Source organism: Homarus americanus, unplaced genomic scaffold (assembly GCF_018991925.1).
Source record: "Homarus americanus isolate GMGI-L3 unplaced genomic scaffold, GMGI_Hamer_2.0 scaffold15794, whole genome shotgun sequence".
Taxonomy (NCBI): domain Eukaryota; kingdom Metazoa; phylum Arthropoda; class Malacostraca; order Decapoda; family Nephropidae; genus Homarus; species Homarus americanus.
In genome coordinates, this window is record NW_024748849.1 from 487826 (window position 1) to 507840 (window position 20015).

Genomic DNA, 20015 nt, shown 5'->3' on the forward strand with positions numbered 1-20015 from the left:
CTACACAGAGCGATGGTTGAGGACTGTGTGTGAGACAGATATATATATATATATATATATAGGAAAAGACCAAGACTTTACCCTAATTAAAATCGTATTCTAATTACAAGTTTGGGAAAATAGTGTATGTGTACAGAAGACGTCTCCTGTACACACACACACACAGACACACGCACACACACACACACTCCATAACACCACTAACATGACGTCATCTCAGGCTGGGTTAGGTTCATAGAATGGTTCTGTTGGTTAGTCTGGGAAATACTCCGGCCTACAGAAAATAGTTATTTCCTACGGATGTGTTTGTTTATATAGTTGCTTCCACATAAACGCACCACAGCCTGGGAGTGTGTGAAGGCTCGGGTATGAGATGTGGCACCCAGCCATGGTTGAATGAATGGCTGTGAAACAGTGTAATTACCTTGTTTAATATAATAAGATACAATAAAGGAGGTAAACAGATAAGCGAACCCTGTGATATAAGTTATGCAGCAATGTTTTGTAGCCACAACCGAGTGACTAGGACTGAACGACGGATTTCTCCGGCAAACCGAGTAAACCACTTCACGCCCAGGACTACGATGCTGCGCCCCTCATCTCGTAAATGTTTCCCCGACACACACATCAGTCGTTGTACGTTCTTGTGGAGGCAACTGTACAAGTGTGTAATGTTAAGGTTATTCTCAATTGTTCGTAAGTTAAATTTTCCCCTCAAAGATTTTTGTCTACTTAAGAGTTTTAAAAGACTCACAATGGGTTCTCAAATGTTTCTAAGTTACGACACAAAGATGGAATCTCACAGGTTCCTACATTAATTGTTCTCTCCATCTGCTTCGTTTTAGCAGCAACTTAAGGATAGTGCTCAGAATGGTGTAGAAATTGCACTGAAACTCTACCGTACCGTACTTTTGAACCTTTGAGAATCCATCTTCTTGGCATAGTGTTACTTGTATGGTCTCACTTCACTAGTTCAATAGATAAACAGATGGGATCGCCTGAAGACTCTCCACATTTCACCTCAGGATTAACCACCCTAACACTACTCTGGAATATGTTATAGGTTAATGGTGATCCAGCTTATCTTACGAACCTTTGAAAAAAAATACCACCTTTGTGTCTTCACTTCACGAGTTGAGAAGAAAAATTAACTTAAGAACCAGTGACAACCCGCGCTTTGGCTTCCGGCTGACAGATATAAAAGGCGCGGCCGTTTCTTGTCCCAGGTCAGTCATCGCGTTGGTTGTCCGCTGTTAACATACACGGACACGAACGCACGAACAGACGGTTGGGCGGATTCACACGCACACATACGCACGCCCGGCTATTACACGAAAGGTAAGAGAAGGCGTGGAGTGTGGGTCCTGTCAAGTTAAGGTTACTCAGGTAGATTCTCGGTGTTAATTTGTCTTCTACCAGGTGTTAAGTATCTCGTTAAGGTAGAGTCTCTGTGTTAACATTTCCTCACAAATTAACACACACACACACCACGTGGGTTTCTTTACACTCCACATCATTATGGCAAAGATCTAAACATTTTGCAACAGCGTCCTGCACCCATAGTGTTTAGAGGTGGATGGTGATCTTACTGTTTCGTTCAGTCACCAGAATGAACGCCTCTCCTGACTTGACTGATGGAGCTCTTATGTGAGTGAGGGATGATGTTTTGGGTCTTTTTTGGTCTGGATAAGAAAAGAGTGTCAAGGAGGGAAGAGGAGGAGGAGAGGAAGGTGAGGTACGATGAGAGGAAGAGAGGGAGTCAGTGAGGAAGAGGGGTGACGGAGGAAGAGAGGGGTGACAGTGAGGAAGAGGGGTGACAGTGAGGAAGAGAGGGGTGACAGGGAGGAAGAGAGGGGTGACAGGGAGGAAGAGAGGGGTGACAGGGAGGAAGAGAGGGGTGACAGGGAGGAAGAGAGGGGTGACAGGGAGGAAGAGAGGGGTGACAGGGAGGAAAGAGGAGGTAGGGGAGTCAGGGATGGGTAAGAGACAGAGAGGGGTGAGAGACTGAGAGAGGTGAAAGACAGAGAGGGGTAGTGAGAGGTGAGAGGCAGAAAGAGATGAGAAACACAGTATAATCCGAGAAGAGAGAGAAGGAAAGGTGGGGCAGATGGTCAAAGATTAGAGCCAGTTAGAGGTGAGAGACAGGGGATAGAGGTGAGGGACAGGAGATAGAGGTGAGAGATAGTGAGATAGAGGTGAGAGACGCAGTGTAATGAGAGGAGAGAAAGAGAGAGAGGCGGAGTGGTGATGATGGAGTTGCCAGATGTGCGACCCTCGACCCTGAGTTGCCAGAGATACGACGATTCTCCCTCACAACAAAAACAAAACAGCTGGTCTTGGGAGGGGGGGGGGGTAGATCTCCCAGTACTGCTTCTTGTATTAATTAACAAAGACAATAATACGTGATGTCTTTAATAATAATAATAATAAAATAGTAAATTATCTGGTTTTAATTAATATTTTCACCATCTCAAGATTATTGTTATTATGACTATTGCCTTATTCAAATTATAATTATAGTTACAATTATTATTGATATTATTTTTTATTTTTATTACTAACCTAGTTTTATTATTAATATTATTTCCCTTGGTCTTCAATGTCACTGCTTCATGACGTAGACAGTTTTTGTTCACGGATTTATGTCAGATGTAATCTCTCTGGTGTACCCGCGCCTGTCTGCCCCACTAGTGAGAGAGAGAGAGAGAGAGAGAGAGAGAGAGAGAGAGAGAGAGAGAGAGAGAGAAACATTTGAAGTATTTTCATATTTTCTATTATATATGTTGCAAATAATATATCACATGAGTCTTGGTGTTATAAATTAAACCCGTGTCAACTATATTACGCTTAGGCATGGGAAAACACCATATAATTCACCCTCAGGCCTATACACACAGGTGGGGTACCATAGACTCACCCCCCAGGCCTATACACACAGGTGAGGTACCATAGACTAACCCCCCAGGCCTATACACACAGGTGAGGTACCATACTCACCCCCCAGGCCTATACACACAGGTGAGGTACCACAGACTACCCCAGGCCTATACACACAGGTGAGGTACCAGACTCACCCCCCAGGCCTATACACACAGGCAGGTGAGGCATGACTCACTCCCCAGGCCTATACATACAGGTGGAGGTACTATAGACTCACCCCCAGGCCTATACACACAGGTGAGGTACCATAGACTCACCCCCCAGGCCTATACACACAGGTGAGGTACCATAGACTCACCCCCCAGGCCTATACACACACGCGACATATACTGTAGTAGTTATTAGAATATAATTAGTTTTAATGAGACATATGGCATAGCTGCTCATTAGCGTTGTCAAATACCACTTCCATCCCACCAAGAATTTTGACGACATGATATAATGCTTCTAGAATAACGTCTTTACCCGTCTTTGTGAGGAAAATGTCCATTGTATAGTTTGAATGTAATGCTCGGTAGTGTAACCACCATGTCATACCACCACCCACTGTACACTGTTGGCGGTGCTGCTTGTTACAGTATCCACGGTATAAGTGAAAGACGTGCGAGGAAGGTGAGGTCACTGGACGGTGGAAGGGGATACCAACACTAATGTGAAGGAGGTCAGTGCCGAGTTATTTTCACAGGACTTCTCTTAGCCTTTATATACCCTTCTGTAAGCTAAGGGTCTTAAATGTACTGGTGTTTATATACCCTTTTAAGGGGTAAGGGTTAAGATAATACGCTTTCTATCTGTAAGGGTTTAATGGTAATCATATACGCTGAAAAGGGGTTTGTCATTAGTAACTCACACGATATTCACTTACAGGTTGTTGTATTAAAGGGACAAATGGGTGATCATTTAGGGGGACTTGAAACTCATGAGATCATAGGCGTCTGGCTCCAACCATTACCAAGCCGAAACTACAATGAGGGGCGGAGCTAACTTTGGATATCAATAAAAAATGAACTATAGTGTAATTCAACCAAATGTAATCTAACCTAATCTAACTTGACATAACGAACCGACAACTGGATCACGTGGTGGTACGGCTGTCACCTGCAGGGGTAGACTGTTGGGTGTCTAGTTCGTCCACACTGTTGACTCACTCACTTCACATGTTATAAAAAACCGTGCACACTTACGCCTGCGTTAAAAGTACAATAAGTAGAGACCTCAGTGTTTAAGTAAATTAAGTGAAGACCTCGTTGTGTTTAAGTACAATAAGTAGACTCCTCAGTGTGCTAAAATTCATTAAATAGAGACCTAGATGTTTTCAGTATAGAAACCTCAGGGTTTACGTATAGGAAGTAGAGACCATCGTACACGAACCTTACTCATACGCCTGTTAATAAGTAAAATAAAAATAGTCATAATTACACTTAATCTTTTAATCTCACTTAATGTTTTAGGAGAAAATTTCAGCATAAAGATTCTGAACTGAGATAGTGACTAGTGGAAGCTGTTGTGTGTCAGGCGAGGCAATGTGAGAATAACCTCGACTCAGATGATAAACGATCGCTCTAAATTTACATATCACAGCACTGATCTCGTAGCAACAGTCGCTCCTCCCTCTGAACAAACCGAAATGATCTATTGGTACCACTTGAGAAAACGAAACTGGACGAGATATGTGGGTGAAGGTATCTACTGTGTTATCTTCCCGCCCTGTGTTCCATCTTTGGAGTGTTCTTCTTCCCCAACCATTCACGGGAAACAAAATATCGCATACGTCGACGTCTCTTATTACGAAAGAAACGAAAATGATGTATTAAAACTACAAGAGAGATGAGGTTAGACGTGGATGAACCCGTACATCCACGAAGGACGCTGTTAACCCCTTTTGTGTTACGCCTTGCACAGGATGCAATGGAGTGCCCAATAAACTAGCCCCCTCGCGGGGTAAATTATAATTATAAATGTTCTGCACTGTGTGTGTGTGTGTGTGTGTGTGTGTGTGTGTGTGTGTGTGTGTGTGTGTGTGTGTGTGTGTGTATGTGTGTGTGTGTGTGTGTGTGTGTGTGTGTGTGTGTGTGTGTGTGTGTGTGTGTGTGTGTGTGTGTGTTCTGTTTGGGTGGGTTTCTCTTCCCGTCAAAGAGTGTGACACACCCAATCACTCAAAGTGCATTGTAAACAGAGACCGAATATCCCCACGTCTCAACCTCCTTCATTTTAAGCCGTGAAAATGATGTATAGTATTATATCCTCGGCAACACAATCCATCCTCATTACCGACTCACTCATTAACACGGAGATAAACAGCGGCACAAGTTCATGTATGACCCCTCGGCTGACCAAGTAACCGGTAATATTGGTTTTACTTTTCTTTAGTGCGTATTTTTTCGCCAAAACACAAGGTTTTAAGCGTCCAATAACTTACATGGAAGGCAACAAAAACTCGACACTATCCCACTACATCCCCTTTACTTCAACACACCAGAATTATTCACTAAAACCACACAAGAAAACGGAACTGATTCATATAACGGCAAACGGTTAACTTATAAATGTTCCCGAGTTTTTGTTTTGGGCGTGTTTTTTCTTCTCCCCGCCAGTTTGAGCTATGTACCCAGTAACTTAATGTCAACAAAGCCCTCACCCACCCACTGTCTCTGACTCACGCTGAGGAATAGCCTTGCCCTAGAACAAAGACGTGAAAAGAGGGAGACAAGATACAGCACTTGACAAAGAACAGGAGAGAGAGAGAGAAAGAAATTAAGGGAAGGATGACTGTGATATTTTTAGAAAAAGGACCAAAGACCTAAAGCACAGAGAAAGAAAAAGATAAAAGATGAAGAGTAAAACCTCAAGACAAAGAGAGAGTTAACTCCGAGCGCTGTTCTTTTTCGCTCGCTAATGTTGCTGTCGGAATGCTAAATCAGTTATGAGAGAAAGCGATATGTGTTGATAGGGGCAGCTTAGTCAAGTTCAATAGCACATTAGAGATGTTAATTGGCCTTTTTTTATACTGCTGGCGTGTTTATAATTTGCTGTGAGAGAGAGAGAGAGAGAGAGAGCCAATCTATGACGAAAGCATACACAAAACACAGAAATCATCATAAATCCACAACGACATTGCCTTAGTCACTACTACTACTACTACTACTACTACACTACTACTACTACTAAGCATGTAGCCCCTTAACGATCTTCCCTACACTGTTACAACATATGGGTAGTGAAGATTACCCAGATGACATAACCACATTGGGAAGTAACTGTCTGGCACCCACACACCGTTAGGTATATAATATACATAGCCAAGAACACGGGGCATTTCCTGTCAGAGAGTGAGTCATGCTTGGTTAGTGGTGGTGATGGTGGTTGGTTAGTGGTGGTGATGGTGGTTAGTGGTGGTGATGGTGGTTGGTTAGTGGTGGTGATGGTGGTTAGTGGTGGTGATGGTGGTTGGTTAGTGGTGGTGATGGTGGTTGGTTAGTGGTGGTGATGGTGGTTGGTTAGTGGTGGTGATGGTGGTTGGTTAGTGGTATGGTGGGTGTGTGGTTGGTGGTAGTGGTGGTGATGGTTAGTGGTGTGGTTAGTGGTGGTGGTGATGGTTAGTGGTGGTTGGTTAGTGGTATGGTGGTTGGTTAGTGGTGGTTGGTTAGTGGTGGTGGTGGTGGTTGGTTAGTGGTGGTGATGGTGGTTGGTTAGTGGTGGTGATGGTGGTTAGTTAGTAGTCGTAGTTGAGGTTAGTGTTGACTGACGCTCCCTTTTGAAGACCATATTATATGAACCCCTTAAAAAAAAAACCCACAGTGTACAAACGAAGGAAACTTTTGTCCACTTCACTGGATATAAGAAGCACTTGTCATCTATAGTCTTAATAACATAACAACGGATCTAAAAGACTTAACATTAACTTAGGTCACAAACAAAGATTCTCAAAGGTTAATTCATACCTCCCACTGTACACACTTGTTTATTATCAGTTTATCACCAACACAATTTTGTTACCATCTTCTCGTGCCGTTATGGGGGTGGGGTGGGTGGGGGATGGTGGTGGGGTGGGGTCATTGAGATGTGTTGTTATACACACGTCTATGACTTATGGGTAAGGATATGGTTTGTGAATTGGGTGGGTGTGGGCGTGTCTGGGTGGGTAGTGTCTGGGTGGTGTGTGCGTGTCTGGGTGGGTGGGCGGTCTGGGCAGAGGGAAGGTGCCATAATGGTGGTGGTGGGTGGGTGAGTATGGGTGTTTCTGGGTGAACTCTTAAACACAAGATCTAAACACACACACACACACACACACACACACACACACTGGGGAGGCAAACACAAATAATGCAAAGAAACTCTCCTTATCCGCAAATACAAACTAACAAACACACAAAACTCAAGCAACAAACACCAGAAACAAACAAACAAACAAACAAACAAACAAACTTGCAGAAACACGCACGAACACTACACATGGACCAGTGTTGCCAACAGAGGTTCAACACATCAGACGTATGTGTTGGTAGCGCTGTCGTCGTCCCAATCTGAATGTGTTGTTGTTGTTGAGTCAATTGGGTTGGTAAGATGAGGCGAACTACTTGTGGCCGTGTAACGAGGGTAGTTTGGCAGTGGTGTGTGTGTGTGTGTGTGTGTGTGCATTTGCCTGAAGCTGCACACCCGATACATCCCCGAGCGTCAACATCATCGTATTCCATCAACTCGCTCGACCCATTTAGGAGTTATTGCGTGGACAGTAAGGCGAGATCGAGGAGACGACGCTCACGACGGCGCGCGCGATTCCATAATATTCTGTAAACTCATTATTCGGTGAGAGAGAGAGAGAGAGAGAGAGAGAGAGAGAGAGAGAGATACCTGCTTCACTGTCTGGTTCAAGGTCCGGATTCTCCAAGGTTTGTCACGTTCAGTTTTTTGCCCACCGTCTGCGGACAAGAAGTCGCATCTAGTTACGGTGGCCTCTCTGTTCAATTCCGACACTTAAGTGCTTTAACCTTAGAAGTGAAGCAGTTAGATACATTCTTACACCATCAGTTAGGAGGAGAAAAAATCTGTGTCGTAACTTAGGAGTCGTAACTTAAGTAAGCCCTGCCTGGCCCTCTCTCTTGGTTCTGGCCGTGACTGTCCCTCCCTGGCCCTCTCCCTCAGTGGCACTGGCACTGCGACCTTCTCGTGAGGTGCCGGCCTCTCTCTCTCTCTCTCTCTCTCTCTCTTAACCAGCTCAACAAGATCATAATTATGTTGGCACTCTCTCCTTCTCCTCCTCCATTCCCCCTTTCTCCTCGTATCCATTCCCTCCTTTACTTTTTCTCCTATTAAAACTCTTCTGTTTCATTCTCATTTATTTCCTTACTCTCGTGTTCCCTCCCCACGTTCTGTTTTATCCCTTACAGTATTTATCTCTGCCACTCCCACTGCTTACCCTCCTCTTCATAGCTTCCCTCTTTATCTATTATTTCTTCTCTCCTACTCCTCCCCACCTCCCCCAGAGTGTGAGTAGGGGAGGAGGAGGAGGAGGAGGAGGTGCCAGATGTAAGGGGATGTGGCCCAGTTTAGTGTTGGGGCATTGGTGGGGTCGTGGTTCACTGGCAGTGTGGGAGCAGGGACGTGTGTGTGTAGTTAGAGCCATCAACAACCACACCACGAAGGAGGAAGACTTGTCGCACTCTACCACAACCACGGCCTCGTAAATATTAAACAGGTGGTAGAAAGGAGAGGGCTGTGAGAGTAAAGAGGCGAGTGGTAGTGTATGAAGCTGGTATTGTGTGAAGGATATAGTAAGGCAAAACCCACTCCATTCCACTCGTACACATTAAGATGAACCCTCTGTTCATCCCTACCACATTGACGTGATGATCGCGCAAGGAGAAGAACGGAAAAAGGAGTGGCAGTCAGTTAGTCAGGTCAGCTGTTGTCCTTTCGTTGCTGTGACATCGGCAGGAGTGGCGTGCGGTGCCTTCTGTGTTTTTGCGTGGCTGATCGAGCTGGTATAAGACACTTCGCTTCGAAAAGGTGATGTGAATTTTCTGTGTACTTCTTGACACCTACGACATGCCAGTACATTTGTACATCGGTGAGAACTTGGTAAAGATTGATGGTTATTTACAGTAGGGTGCCAGCTACCAGACCCACCAGTTTAAATTTTTTACAACAGTGAAATCTTCGTGGTATTAGTGACCTTCATTTACAGTGAGGTACTACAAGTGGGATTTATAAAAGTCCGTACTTACAAGTTTCCTATTTTACAAAGACTATTATTTACAAGACCTGTGTGTTTACTGATATTTGTGTGAAATAGTTCATGTCCTGTCTCAGACTGAAATATCATCGTAAGGACTCCTGATTATTTTACAGTGGGGTGACACTCGAGAAGTCCCGAGTTTTAGGTGTGGAGTTCCCCAGATGATTTTGTTCCCACTGACTAAAATAATCTCAGCTCGGTGACTCAAGTGCAGATCTGCGAGTGGAAATTTTGACCTCGCTGGCGAAATAAATCTCCAATTTAGTATTTCTTATATTTTGTCACTTAAAAATCACTGTTCCTACCGAAGTACCGCAAGTCGAGAGACTCATTCAGTTTCACATATTAATTGTCCTTAAAAAATCACCGTTTTTCCCGAAATGCCGCAAGTCAAGTCCCACTCAGTTTCATTTTTAGATTAAGTGTCCATCAAAAATCAGTTTCTCCTGGAATGCAGCAAGTCGAGAGTCCCAATCTGAGTTGTTTTCTGGCAGGCAGCACCATGGTGACGGCGACGCTGGTGGTGGTGACAGTGCTGGTGACTGGGGTGTGTGCCTTGCCAGTTGGGATTCCTTATCCCCGCCACGACCATGACACCTCCTATGCCCGCGACGACCCCTACGCCCACTACCGCTACGAGGAAACCACCACGCCCAAGCCCGTCCACATCCCAGTGACTCCCCCGCCTGATCTCAACTTTTCTACGTCCACGCCCAGACCGGGGTCGGCCCTTCATGCCGTAAGTCTACCAACTGTTTATTTACCTTCTTTATGTGATAAATATTCCTCTTTGTGTGTGAATATTTGTTGTTTGGACTAAAACTGTCTGTGTGCTGACTAGTGCCGTTTGTGTAACTCTTGATATTTATCCGCTAATTTTGAGAATATTGCTCCTATTTTTTCTACTTCAATTAGATATTTTTTGTTATTGCGTTATTCTCCCACTGAACAATATAATTGCTTTAAGTTGATATACTATCACTGCTATATTATCGCTGTTTCTGCTATCCTGTTAAAATCTCTCCAGGACTACTTCCCTCGTATTATTGTTATTTATTACATGCTTTGTTGTGAAACATGTTCATGTGCTGTAGGCTTATAATACACATACAGTATATGGTCACATACCACTGCCTGCCGCACCTACAGATGATGGCTCGTTTTACTTTCCGGATATCCTGGCCTATCTCCTTACTACAGGATATCTTACCATTCGTTCTTACAACAGGATACCTTGCCTTATCCTGGAGCTTAGAACAGGATATATTTCCCCCAATCAAATCCTTCCATTTCTTTCTTAATTCGGTATACTTTAATTTTAATATTTCTCGTCTTTTTTTTATTTATACTTGCTAAGTATTATTATTACCATCATCATCATTAAAGTTTCCGATTTAATCTAATATTAACAATGTTATTAATAATTTAACTTTTATTATAGTTAATATTATTTATATTTAGTTTTCATTATCAAATACATTGTTTATAGTCTATTACTTAAGCATATTCCTCATTAACTTACTTCCATTCACAACCTTCAGCAAATTCATTCATAACTCCATCCGTTCACTCAGGTTCACTACGTCCATTCATCTGTTTACGTTCCGGCAGTTAAGTCTTGAGCCTACATCTGAGAGGTTAACGACACCACCGGCTTCGTCCTCACAAGTTTTCTTTAAATACATTTATTCATAACAATATTGACCCTTGGCCTTTGTTTACGTTCTCGCAGGTGAAGTTCATGCAGCAGTTCGGCTACGTTCCGAAGGGTGACAACGACACAGACTTTCTCTTCACATCTCAATCACTGGAGGAAGCCATCAAACGCATGCAGAGGTTCGGAAACATCCCTCAGACGGGCCTCATCGATAATGCTACGTTGGTGGTAAGACCAATCCCCATTTTCTATTATATTTAAGCACACACATCTGACTTACCTCACCCCATTTTACCTACACCTGACTTACCTCACCCCATTTTACCTACACCTGACTTACCTCACCCCATTTACCTTGACTTACCTCACCCCATTTTACCTACACCTGACTTACCTCACCCCATTTTACCTACATCTGACTTACCTCACCCCATTTTACCTACACCTGACTTACCTCACCCCATTTTACCTACACCTGACTTACCTCACCCCATTTATTTTCATAATTGGGTTCCAAAACTCCTTTTCTCACACACACTTGGCTCACCACACTCCGTTTTCTTCCCCAGCTGATGGAGACTCCTCGCTGTGGTCTTCCCGATATGGACCCTCAAGATTTCCTGGACAAACCACACATCCGACGCAAGCGATACATTGTGGGGTCTGGCGGATGGAACAAAAGGAGGCTGACTTATTAGTGAGTGGAGGAGAATATATAATTATCACTCACCCACACCCTCTCTTTTCCTCACAACATTGTCAATACACCCTCACCCTCCCCTCATAGCATTGTCAACACGCCTCTTCTCACAGCAGAGTAAACACACCCACCATCTCACACCCTCCCTCATCTCACAGTGTCGCCAACTGGTCGCCTCAGCTACGGTCGAAGGAAGTGGTACAGAGAGAGCTAAGGAGAGCCTTTGATGCCTGGAGCACGTACTCTCACCTACAGTTCAATGAGTCATCCCATCAAGATGCTGACATCATAATCTTTTTCGCCAACTACGCGCATGGTGACGGGTGAGTAATTTTGTCCAGTCACTTTATAATCACTTTTAATCGGTTTCGACCAATTTCCAGTCATTCTTCAACCACTCTCCAATCATTTTTCGTAGTTTCTAATCGTTTTCGACCATTTTTAATCTATTGCTACAGTTGCAAATAGCATTTAGTTTTAGTTTTTAGCTTCCAATCCTTTTACGAGCCTTTGCCAATCATCTTTCAGTTTCCAATAGTTAACGACCACTCACCCCCCCCCCCCTTTTTTAATTCTAACGAGTTTTCGATCAAAACTCTTTTTTTCAATCAAATTCACTATTTTTTCCATTTATTTTCCAGTTGAATTTCATATAACTTTCCAGCCCATTTTCCAATAAATTTTCAACTCATTTCCAATTCGATAAATTTGTAATCAGTTTCCAAATTCACAAGAATTTCCAATCACCCTTCTCTGATGCTCGTCCAATCACTGAGTGGCCCCTGTTTTCTACCCAGGTACGCATTTGATGGGCCTAGCGGGATCCTGGCTCACGCTTACTACCCCTACGAGTTCGGCTCCTACGGTGGTGATGTTCACTTCGACGAGAGCGAGACCTGGACTACGAAACCCAAGGACCAGTACTCAGGTCAGGTCAGGGATCAAATGGGATCAGATCAGAGGTTGAAATCACGTTAGGTCACGGTCATCTTATGTTAGGGGTCAAATTGGGCCATGTTAAGTAAGGTCAAGTTAGGGAGTCAAATTGGGCCATGTCAAGTAAGGGGTGAAATTGGGTCATGTCAAGCCAATGAATCAATCAACCAGAGTACTGTAGTAGAGTACCTTCCTCATAGCTGAGGGTTGGTGACCACAGTCCTCTACTCTAAACGGTCTCGGGTTGTCTTTACCAATCCTCTCACCCCTTGTTACATGACCATAGTATCTCTTTTTTTTTTCTCTACATTTCAAGTATTTCTCTTAAGAAGTTTTTACTGGCCATAGTACGTCTATAGTTTTCTTGTCAGTGTAGCTTTTTCTTAACATTCGCCTATAACGCCACATATCAAAGGCCTCTCCAACCTCTTCCTCCTGGTGTCTGCTGGAAGTGTCCACGCTTCTGCCCCATACATCAGTCCTTGTCATATAAAGCCTTTCAGTAGCTTTTTTCTCAACTTGAAGTAAATTTCTCCTTTCTTTAAGTCCTTTAGCGTTAAATACTGTTTTTGATTGTCCTATTCTGGTTTTGATATCTTCCGTACATCTACCATCAGTCCATCACAGCTAATATTACAACATCTTCCACTTGTTTAAGTAAGATAAGGTCAAGGTGATGTCCATGGTTAAGGTCAGGTTAAAGGTCAATCAGTGTTGATGGTGACCACAATGATCTGTGCATCATATCATCTCTTTCCTTCGTCATTTACATTCTCTCTATCTCGCACACACACTTTTCCTTCCCACTCCATGCGTTTCATTCGCACTCCATTCCTCTAACCCACTCCCTCCCTCCCTCTCACTCTCCCTTCCTCCCTCTCACTCTCCCTTCCTCCCTCTCACTCTCCCTCCCTCCCTCTCACTCTGCCACTCACCCACAGGGCTGGATTTCTTCACGGTGGCCGTACACGAGATTGGTCACTCCCTGGGTCTGGCCCACTCCCCCGTGTCAGGCTCCATTATGTTCCCTTACTACAAAGGCTACACCGCTAACTTTGCCCTGGACTACGACGATGTCATGGCTATGTGGGAGCTGTATAGTAAGTGACCTTCTTTTGATTTACTCGGAATGACAGTAACAGTGATGGTAGTTGTTGACCTAATACGTTATACTATTATTACTGTTACTACTAATGGTACTATTACTACTATTATTCTACTGCTATGCTATTGAATATGGACTTTTCTTGACTTCAGAACAACAATGAAAAAGGAACCCACTTTTATTATTTAATTTAAGCAATCAACGAAACTGGGATACGCTTTCCTTATCTTACACTAAACACAATGAAAATGGGAAGAATTGTCTCTCTTACAGTTAAGCGTAAACTGAAAGGGGACGACGAATATTTTAAGTCAACGACGTCCACCACAACCACGACACCAGAGAATGACGACCGCCAGTCAGACGCGGCCGGTGACGACCACGACAACGAGAACGGGGGTAAGAGTGCTAGTGATGATGATAATAGTGATGATGATAGTGCTAGTGATGATGATAATAGTGATGATGATAGTGATAGTGATGATAATAGTGATAGTGATGATAATAGTGATAGTGATGATAATAGTGATAGTGATGATGATAGTGATGGTGTACTTAACGAGGATAGTGAGGATACTGTACTTAACAATGATAATAATAATGATACTAATGGTGATGGTGATGATGGTGATGATGGTGATGATGATGCCCTTAGCGATGACCCTAAAGATACCGATCATGTCCGCTACCACGGCGACTATGAGACAGTAGACGAACATAAGAGACGAGTGGCAGGTGAGGGCTGGATGGATGACTTGCCTTCATTACCCAATCTCCCACCAGACGGAGATGGTGTCCACAAGAAAGACGACGGCGGTAACGACGATGAAGACTTCTACGAGGAAGACAGGAAGCGCCGGGAGGAGGTCGAGAAGACAAGGGCGGAAGAACGCAGGAGGCAGCGGGAGGAGGAAGAGGAGAGACGGCGCTGGGAGGAGGATATCAGGAGGAAGGAGGAAGAGACTCGACGTCGGGAGGAAGAGGAACGGAGGAGGTGGGAGGAGGAGGAAGATAACAACTGGGGGAGGAGGGAGGAAGCCTCTACTAAGCCTCCTCCTACTCTTCCAAACATCTGCTACGGGAATTACGACGCCGTGGCTATGCTGAGGAGGGAACTGTTTATCTTCAAGGATGAGGTAAGTTACACCGCTAAGACTACCTTGTATAGCGGGCAGATAAATAAATTAAATAGATATATATATAATGACAGACAGACCTGAGATAAGATTGGTTCAGTGTTATCGTTGACGGCTAGTGAATCAAACGAATCAATCAAATCAGTAAAACTGTCATACAAGCTCACGTTGGTTACATAAAAAGTACACTCTCCCCAAAGAAGTATCGACCTCTTTTCTCATCCATACTATGTGTCACAATGGACGAATATTTCGGAGATGATAATTTACTGTATATTCTTAATTGTTATCCTCAGCAATTGAGGTAGAAAAATATCGAAATTCAGTCAATCATAATGTCATTGTAATTGGATATGGCATCATTATACACCTGTAATTACCATATTTGTAAATGGGTGTAATATCGGATCGTAGTGTTTCATATTTTGTCCGAAGTGATTCCATTGTGACCTCGGTTCATAAAAACATAGTAACATTATATTCCTATTTGGTAACCCATCCCCTGGGGCTGAAATAGTATCTAAGGTGCATAAATCAGCGGGGTTACTCATGACGTTATTGGGTTAGTCTATATCACAATTCATCCTACTTCATTACATTATGTAGACAATAGGTGGTATAGATATTATGGTGATTATCAGGTGCAAGAAGAAAGAACGAAAGGTGCAACTCACAATCAGAAATACCAACCGAACTGAGACTACTGTATACGTGTTGCGTACATTTCCAAATACATCAGACCCAGGGGGCAGATACTTTTTGGGGAGTGTGCATAGACCAGGTTGACACGGTTGATTTAACTATGGGTAGCTCAAGAATAAGACGTCAAAGGATAATGGTAGGTAATAGGTACTATATTTTTTTCATATATAGTAGGCAGCTATCAGACAGGGAGGTACTTCAGCCTGTACTAACACTGGATACACCGCCCAAACGGCTAGTAAGCTGATAAGTGGCGAATATGATAAAAAAAAGAAGTAAACTGTACGTTTAAGGTAACCACTAAATTTCATTAAGTTACCCATCGAAAAGTTTTAGAGAGAACGTATGACGCCAGCATTCAGAGACTACTGCGTACCCTCTTCCCTCCATCTCCTAAAGTAATTTCTCCCATTCGGCTTATTTACTCATCATTTCACCATTTATCGATTTACTAGTCGTTCGGGTAGTTGGTCTGTTCTTTGTTATTTTGTTGTGATATTTATTGTCCAGTGTGAGCACAGGGGGAAACAGGAATACCCAAAGAAAACCCGTGATACTTATAAATGGAACTTTAGCTAAACATTTTCCACTGACACAAATACAAATCTATTAAATAAGGAAAGGTTGGTATAACAGGCTGAAAATATAACTGCCAAGGTATGACATGTTATCTTCGGCTGAGCAGTTGTTATACAATAGTTTTTTTCTACAATAACTTATTGGATGGCCAAAGTACTTGACAACTAGAAGGCATTTACCACCATTAAAACTTCGATGCAACAACACAAGCTCCATGCACTAAATTCCCCTCAGAAGAAATAAAGAAAATAGCCCTTTTTCTGCCCAATGACGCCGACAGGAGCTAGCAAGATAGATGAGGCGCCAAGATAATTTCATTTGTGTTCGCTTCCATCTTTGTTGTTCCCACCAAAACTCTTACACCATGCCCACACAGCTGACTTTTGTCGGGAAAGCCAAGTGGCCTTACGCGGGATGTGTGTGATGAATGTAGTGGAGACAAATGTGGTTATGAATGTGCCAGACGCCACTGTGGCCCTCATACTGAGTGCATCGGGGATATTCAATGTAAAACGACACAGTATACAGGGTCGGTGTGCTAGCGGCCTGTGATACAGTACTTATCATTCTCCCCTCGTGAGTGAGGAGCAATAACTGGAGTCCTGGCAGCAAATAAATTATCTGTATTAGTGTGTGTACGAAGGATAGTGGAAAGCCATGCTTGCTAATTCAGGGTGTGGTTGTTGTATTGGTGGCAACTTCTGCACTGTGAACAAACTTGGTGTATGGGCCATCTGGATCACTTAGGGCTGCTATTACAGTATCATGCATTGCGTGTGTGTGTGTGTGTGTGTGTGTAATATCTCACCATGAGTGAATTACCAATTTACTAAACACATAACACAGCAACACTTGACACGCTTCTTTTTATCATTAGATGCAAAAGCTAACAGCCTCGACATACACCTACTCTGTAGTCAAAGGATGTAAAACCCAACGTGCATGACTATACCTATTATAGTGTTGGTGTCGTTGCAGTACCTGTGGCGCTACAGTGAGCGGGGTCGCATCCGTCCCGGCTATCCATCCCTCATACGCACCCTCTTCCCGGCCCTCCCAGCCTTCCTGAAGAAGGTGGACGCTGTGTACGAGAGGGACACCGACAGTAGTATTGTCTTCTTCATAGGTGAGATGACCAGGTGGAAGAGACGGGAAAATGCATGTGGGGAGAGATGGAGGAGAGATAGGAAAATGTAAGGGGGAGATGGAAGGAATAGAGAGATGTTGAAAGGCACGGAGGGGAGATAGTAGAATGGAATGGAAGGTAAAAGTGTGTGGGAAGAGATAGAAAGGGCTATAAGAGATAGTGAAATGAAAGGGAGAGTGGGGGAGATGGAGTGAGTAGGTAGAAAGGGGTGGAGGGTGATAGAGGTAGAAAGGGGTGGAAGGAGAGATAGAAGAGGTAGAAAGGGGTGGATGATGAGAATATATGAGGAAGGAAAAGGAAACGAAAATATGACAAAAAATGGAAGTGGGAGAAACAGAATAAAGGAAGATTGAAAAAAATTAAGAGGTTATTGAAGAGGACAAACAGGGAGAATGAGATACGAGAGATTAAATTGGCAAGAGAAACTGTAAGGACGAAGAAACATAATTAATATGACCTATGTTGACCTCTCGTGACCCCACAGGGAAGTACTATTACGTGCACGATGGTAACCGCCTAGTGGAGGATTCACCGAGGCCCCTCACAGACCTGGGCCTACCGGAGATACAGACCAGCATCGACGCCGCCTTCTACTGGCCCAGAGCAAAAAAGACTTACTTCTTCAGGTAAATCTTTGGTCTTTTTTTTTCTTTACAGATTCCAGCTCTTGACCTATTGCTTTTAAAACCACTGCCTCTTATTGTCTCAAAGTGTCATGATGGATTCTGAATATTGTTATATCTTGTTCGGACCCTGGAACGAGGGAGCCCCTGGTATACCCCTCATCTCAGTCAAGGGCAGTGCTGGCCATGCTGCTTAGTATACAGTCTTGTTGTGGTGGCGACAGCTTCTACACCTTAAACAATTCACGCCTAGGTGGCGCTTAGGCCGGCCATCCTCGTCACACGAGGGGCAACCATTATTTTTTATTAGTCTTGTATCCACACTTCTCCTATCGGACAAACATGCCTGTAGGACCCACTTTCACTTCTCTCCCTCACTAACTTTGTCTTTATCTCCGCTCCTTCACCACAGCAAGAACTGGTACTTCCGCTACAATGATACAGCCCGTCAGATGGACTCTGGCTACCCCAAGGACATAAGCAAGTGGAATGGCCTGCCTGGTGACCTTGACGATGCCTTCACCTGGACTGATGGTTAGTAAAGGATGGGTAAACAAATAAGAGTAAATACTGTAAGTGGATGAATGCTCGAGTAAATGGGTGGAGGATGGATGGGTGGAAGTTTGAATGAATGGGCAGATATGGATAAACAGTTGGATGGATTGGCTGACTGGATTGATTACCTTAAGTGAGCAGAGTCTATTATATTCCCATCATTCACCATCAACCTGTTTCCTTCCCCCAGGACAGTCCTACTTCTTACGAGGTTACCAGTTCTGGAAGTTCGATAATGTGAAGATCAAGCCAGCTGCCGGATATCCCAAAGAGGCACCACAATATTGGGCCCAGTGTCCAAGTAATCATAAAAAATAACTGACAAACCCTCTAGAAATTTTAGACTGAAATTATTTGGAGTGAAAACACAAAAGAGGTATTGAACTGTCCCACAAACAATGCTCAATCCTGCCTACTTCGGATCAACACTCTGCCAGCCAGCCCACTACCGCATCTCACCTTTAGTGTTTCTTTAAAGGACAACTCCCAAGGAAGGCTACAGTACAGTACAGTACTTTTATAATTAATGCTAACGACAATCTTTTATTCCAAAACAACCATGAAAATTAGTGTCACTATTTCCAAATTAAAAAGTAAAATACTTAACACAATTCTGAAGATTTTTTCTAACATTTGCCTAAAGTATTGATAATGTCAATTGCACAAACTCTACAACACTAGCTTCTCTCTTTTATTTCTAAGTTATATCAGAGTACTGTACTATCTTCTGTTTCTTGCACAAATTCATCCACATACTGCCACAAGATGCTATGGGCAGACAAAAAGTGAAGGAGTTTAGTTGATAGGTCAAGTACGATAGGCCACGTGAAACGAAATTTAAGACAAGTACAGTACTGTACAGCAGTAACGTTCACACCTCTCACCACTGTGTCCTGGGTTCAAGTCCTGGCCCAGAACAGATGTGGGAAGGGTGTTATCTATTGTGACCGGGGTAATCTGTTTTCTTCCAGTACTAGCACTGAACAACAAAGTTCATAACTACCCAAATGGCTAGTAAGCTGATAAGCGGTGAAATGATTAAAAAAAAAAATACACAAGTCAGGATGGGGAGTTTGCACTGTTTGATCATCGACAACAAAGGTCATTCTGGCTGTGGCAGAGCCTTGATGTGGTCTGGTCTATGCAGCTGATGTATTATAGATAGACATGTAGAGCTTGATGGGGGTGTTGGTGGAGGGGGTGTTGGTGGAGGGGGTGGTGGAGGGGGTGTTGGTGGAGGGTGTTGGTGGAGGGGGGGTGTTGGTGGAGGGGGGTGTAGGGTGGTGGTGGTGGGGGGTTGGAGGGAATATACCGTATATACAGTACATATATAATAAAGTACAATAAATTTATAGCGAAGAAGACTCTGCACTTGACCACATATCTAAATACTGTACATATTATAAGTTAATTAAGCTGTTGTTTGATTCTTGTAATTGTACTTCAAGTCAATCACTCAGCACCTGCTACATCACAACTACTGTATCATAAATAACCGAGATCTAAACTTGTAGGTACACTAAAATAATCATGTAAACATAATTGTCTTCCTTCATAGCACTGAACACTCATGACCAGTTTACTTCACCCAGTTAACCCTTCACCAAGACCAACCCATTCACATATAATTGTTATTCTTTGTATTAAAGGGATCCTGTCACCGTCAGCCCCACCAACAAAACCATAAATAATTAATTCAC

At 43.4% G+C, this 20015-nt stretch overlaps 1 protein-coding gene across 1 annotated transcript; it reads left to right on the top strand.

Annotated features, from left to right (window-relative positions):
- The first annotated feature begins 1169 nt into the window (after positions 1 to 1169).
- Positions 1170 to 19405, top strand: LOC121880484 (matrix metalloproteinase-17-like). The gene is made up of 13 exons (XM_042387694.1): positions 1170 to 1338; positions 9670 to 9914; positions 10908 to 11060; positions 11402 to 11529; positions 11691 to 11855; positions 12330 to 12460; positions 13410 to 13568; positions 13847 to 13972; positions 14357 to 14709; positions 16969 to 17116; positions 17622 to 17763; positions 18173 to 18294; positions 18506 to 19405. Exons 2-13 carry the CDS (start codon positions 9678 to 9680, stop codon positions 18631 to 18633), a joined length of 1992 nt encoding a protein of 663 aa, XP_042243628.1. The 5' UTR covers positions 1170 to 1338; positions 9670 to 9677; the 3' UTR covers positions 18634 to 19405.
- The last annotated feature ends 610 nt before the right edge of the window (positions 19406 to 20015 follow it).

Bases quoted from the DNA above. Each gene is read 5' to 3' on its own strand.
- LOC121880484 (XM_042387694.1), top strand. From the start codon at position 9,678: ATGGTGACGGCGACGCTGGTGGTGGTGACAGTGCTGGTGACTGGGGTG. The intron at 11,061-11,401 runs GTAAGACCAATC...TTTCTTCCCCAG, and splicing joins TCGATAATGCTACGTTGGTG to CTGATGGAGACTCCTCGCTG. The intron at 17,764-18,172 runs GTAAATCTTTGG...CCTTCACCACAG, and splicing joins AAAAAGACTTACTTCTTCAG to CAAGAACTGGTACTTCCGCT.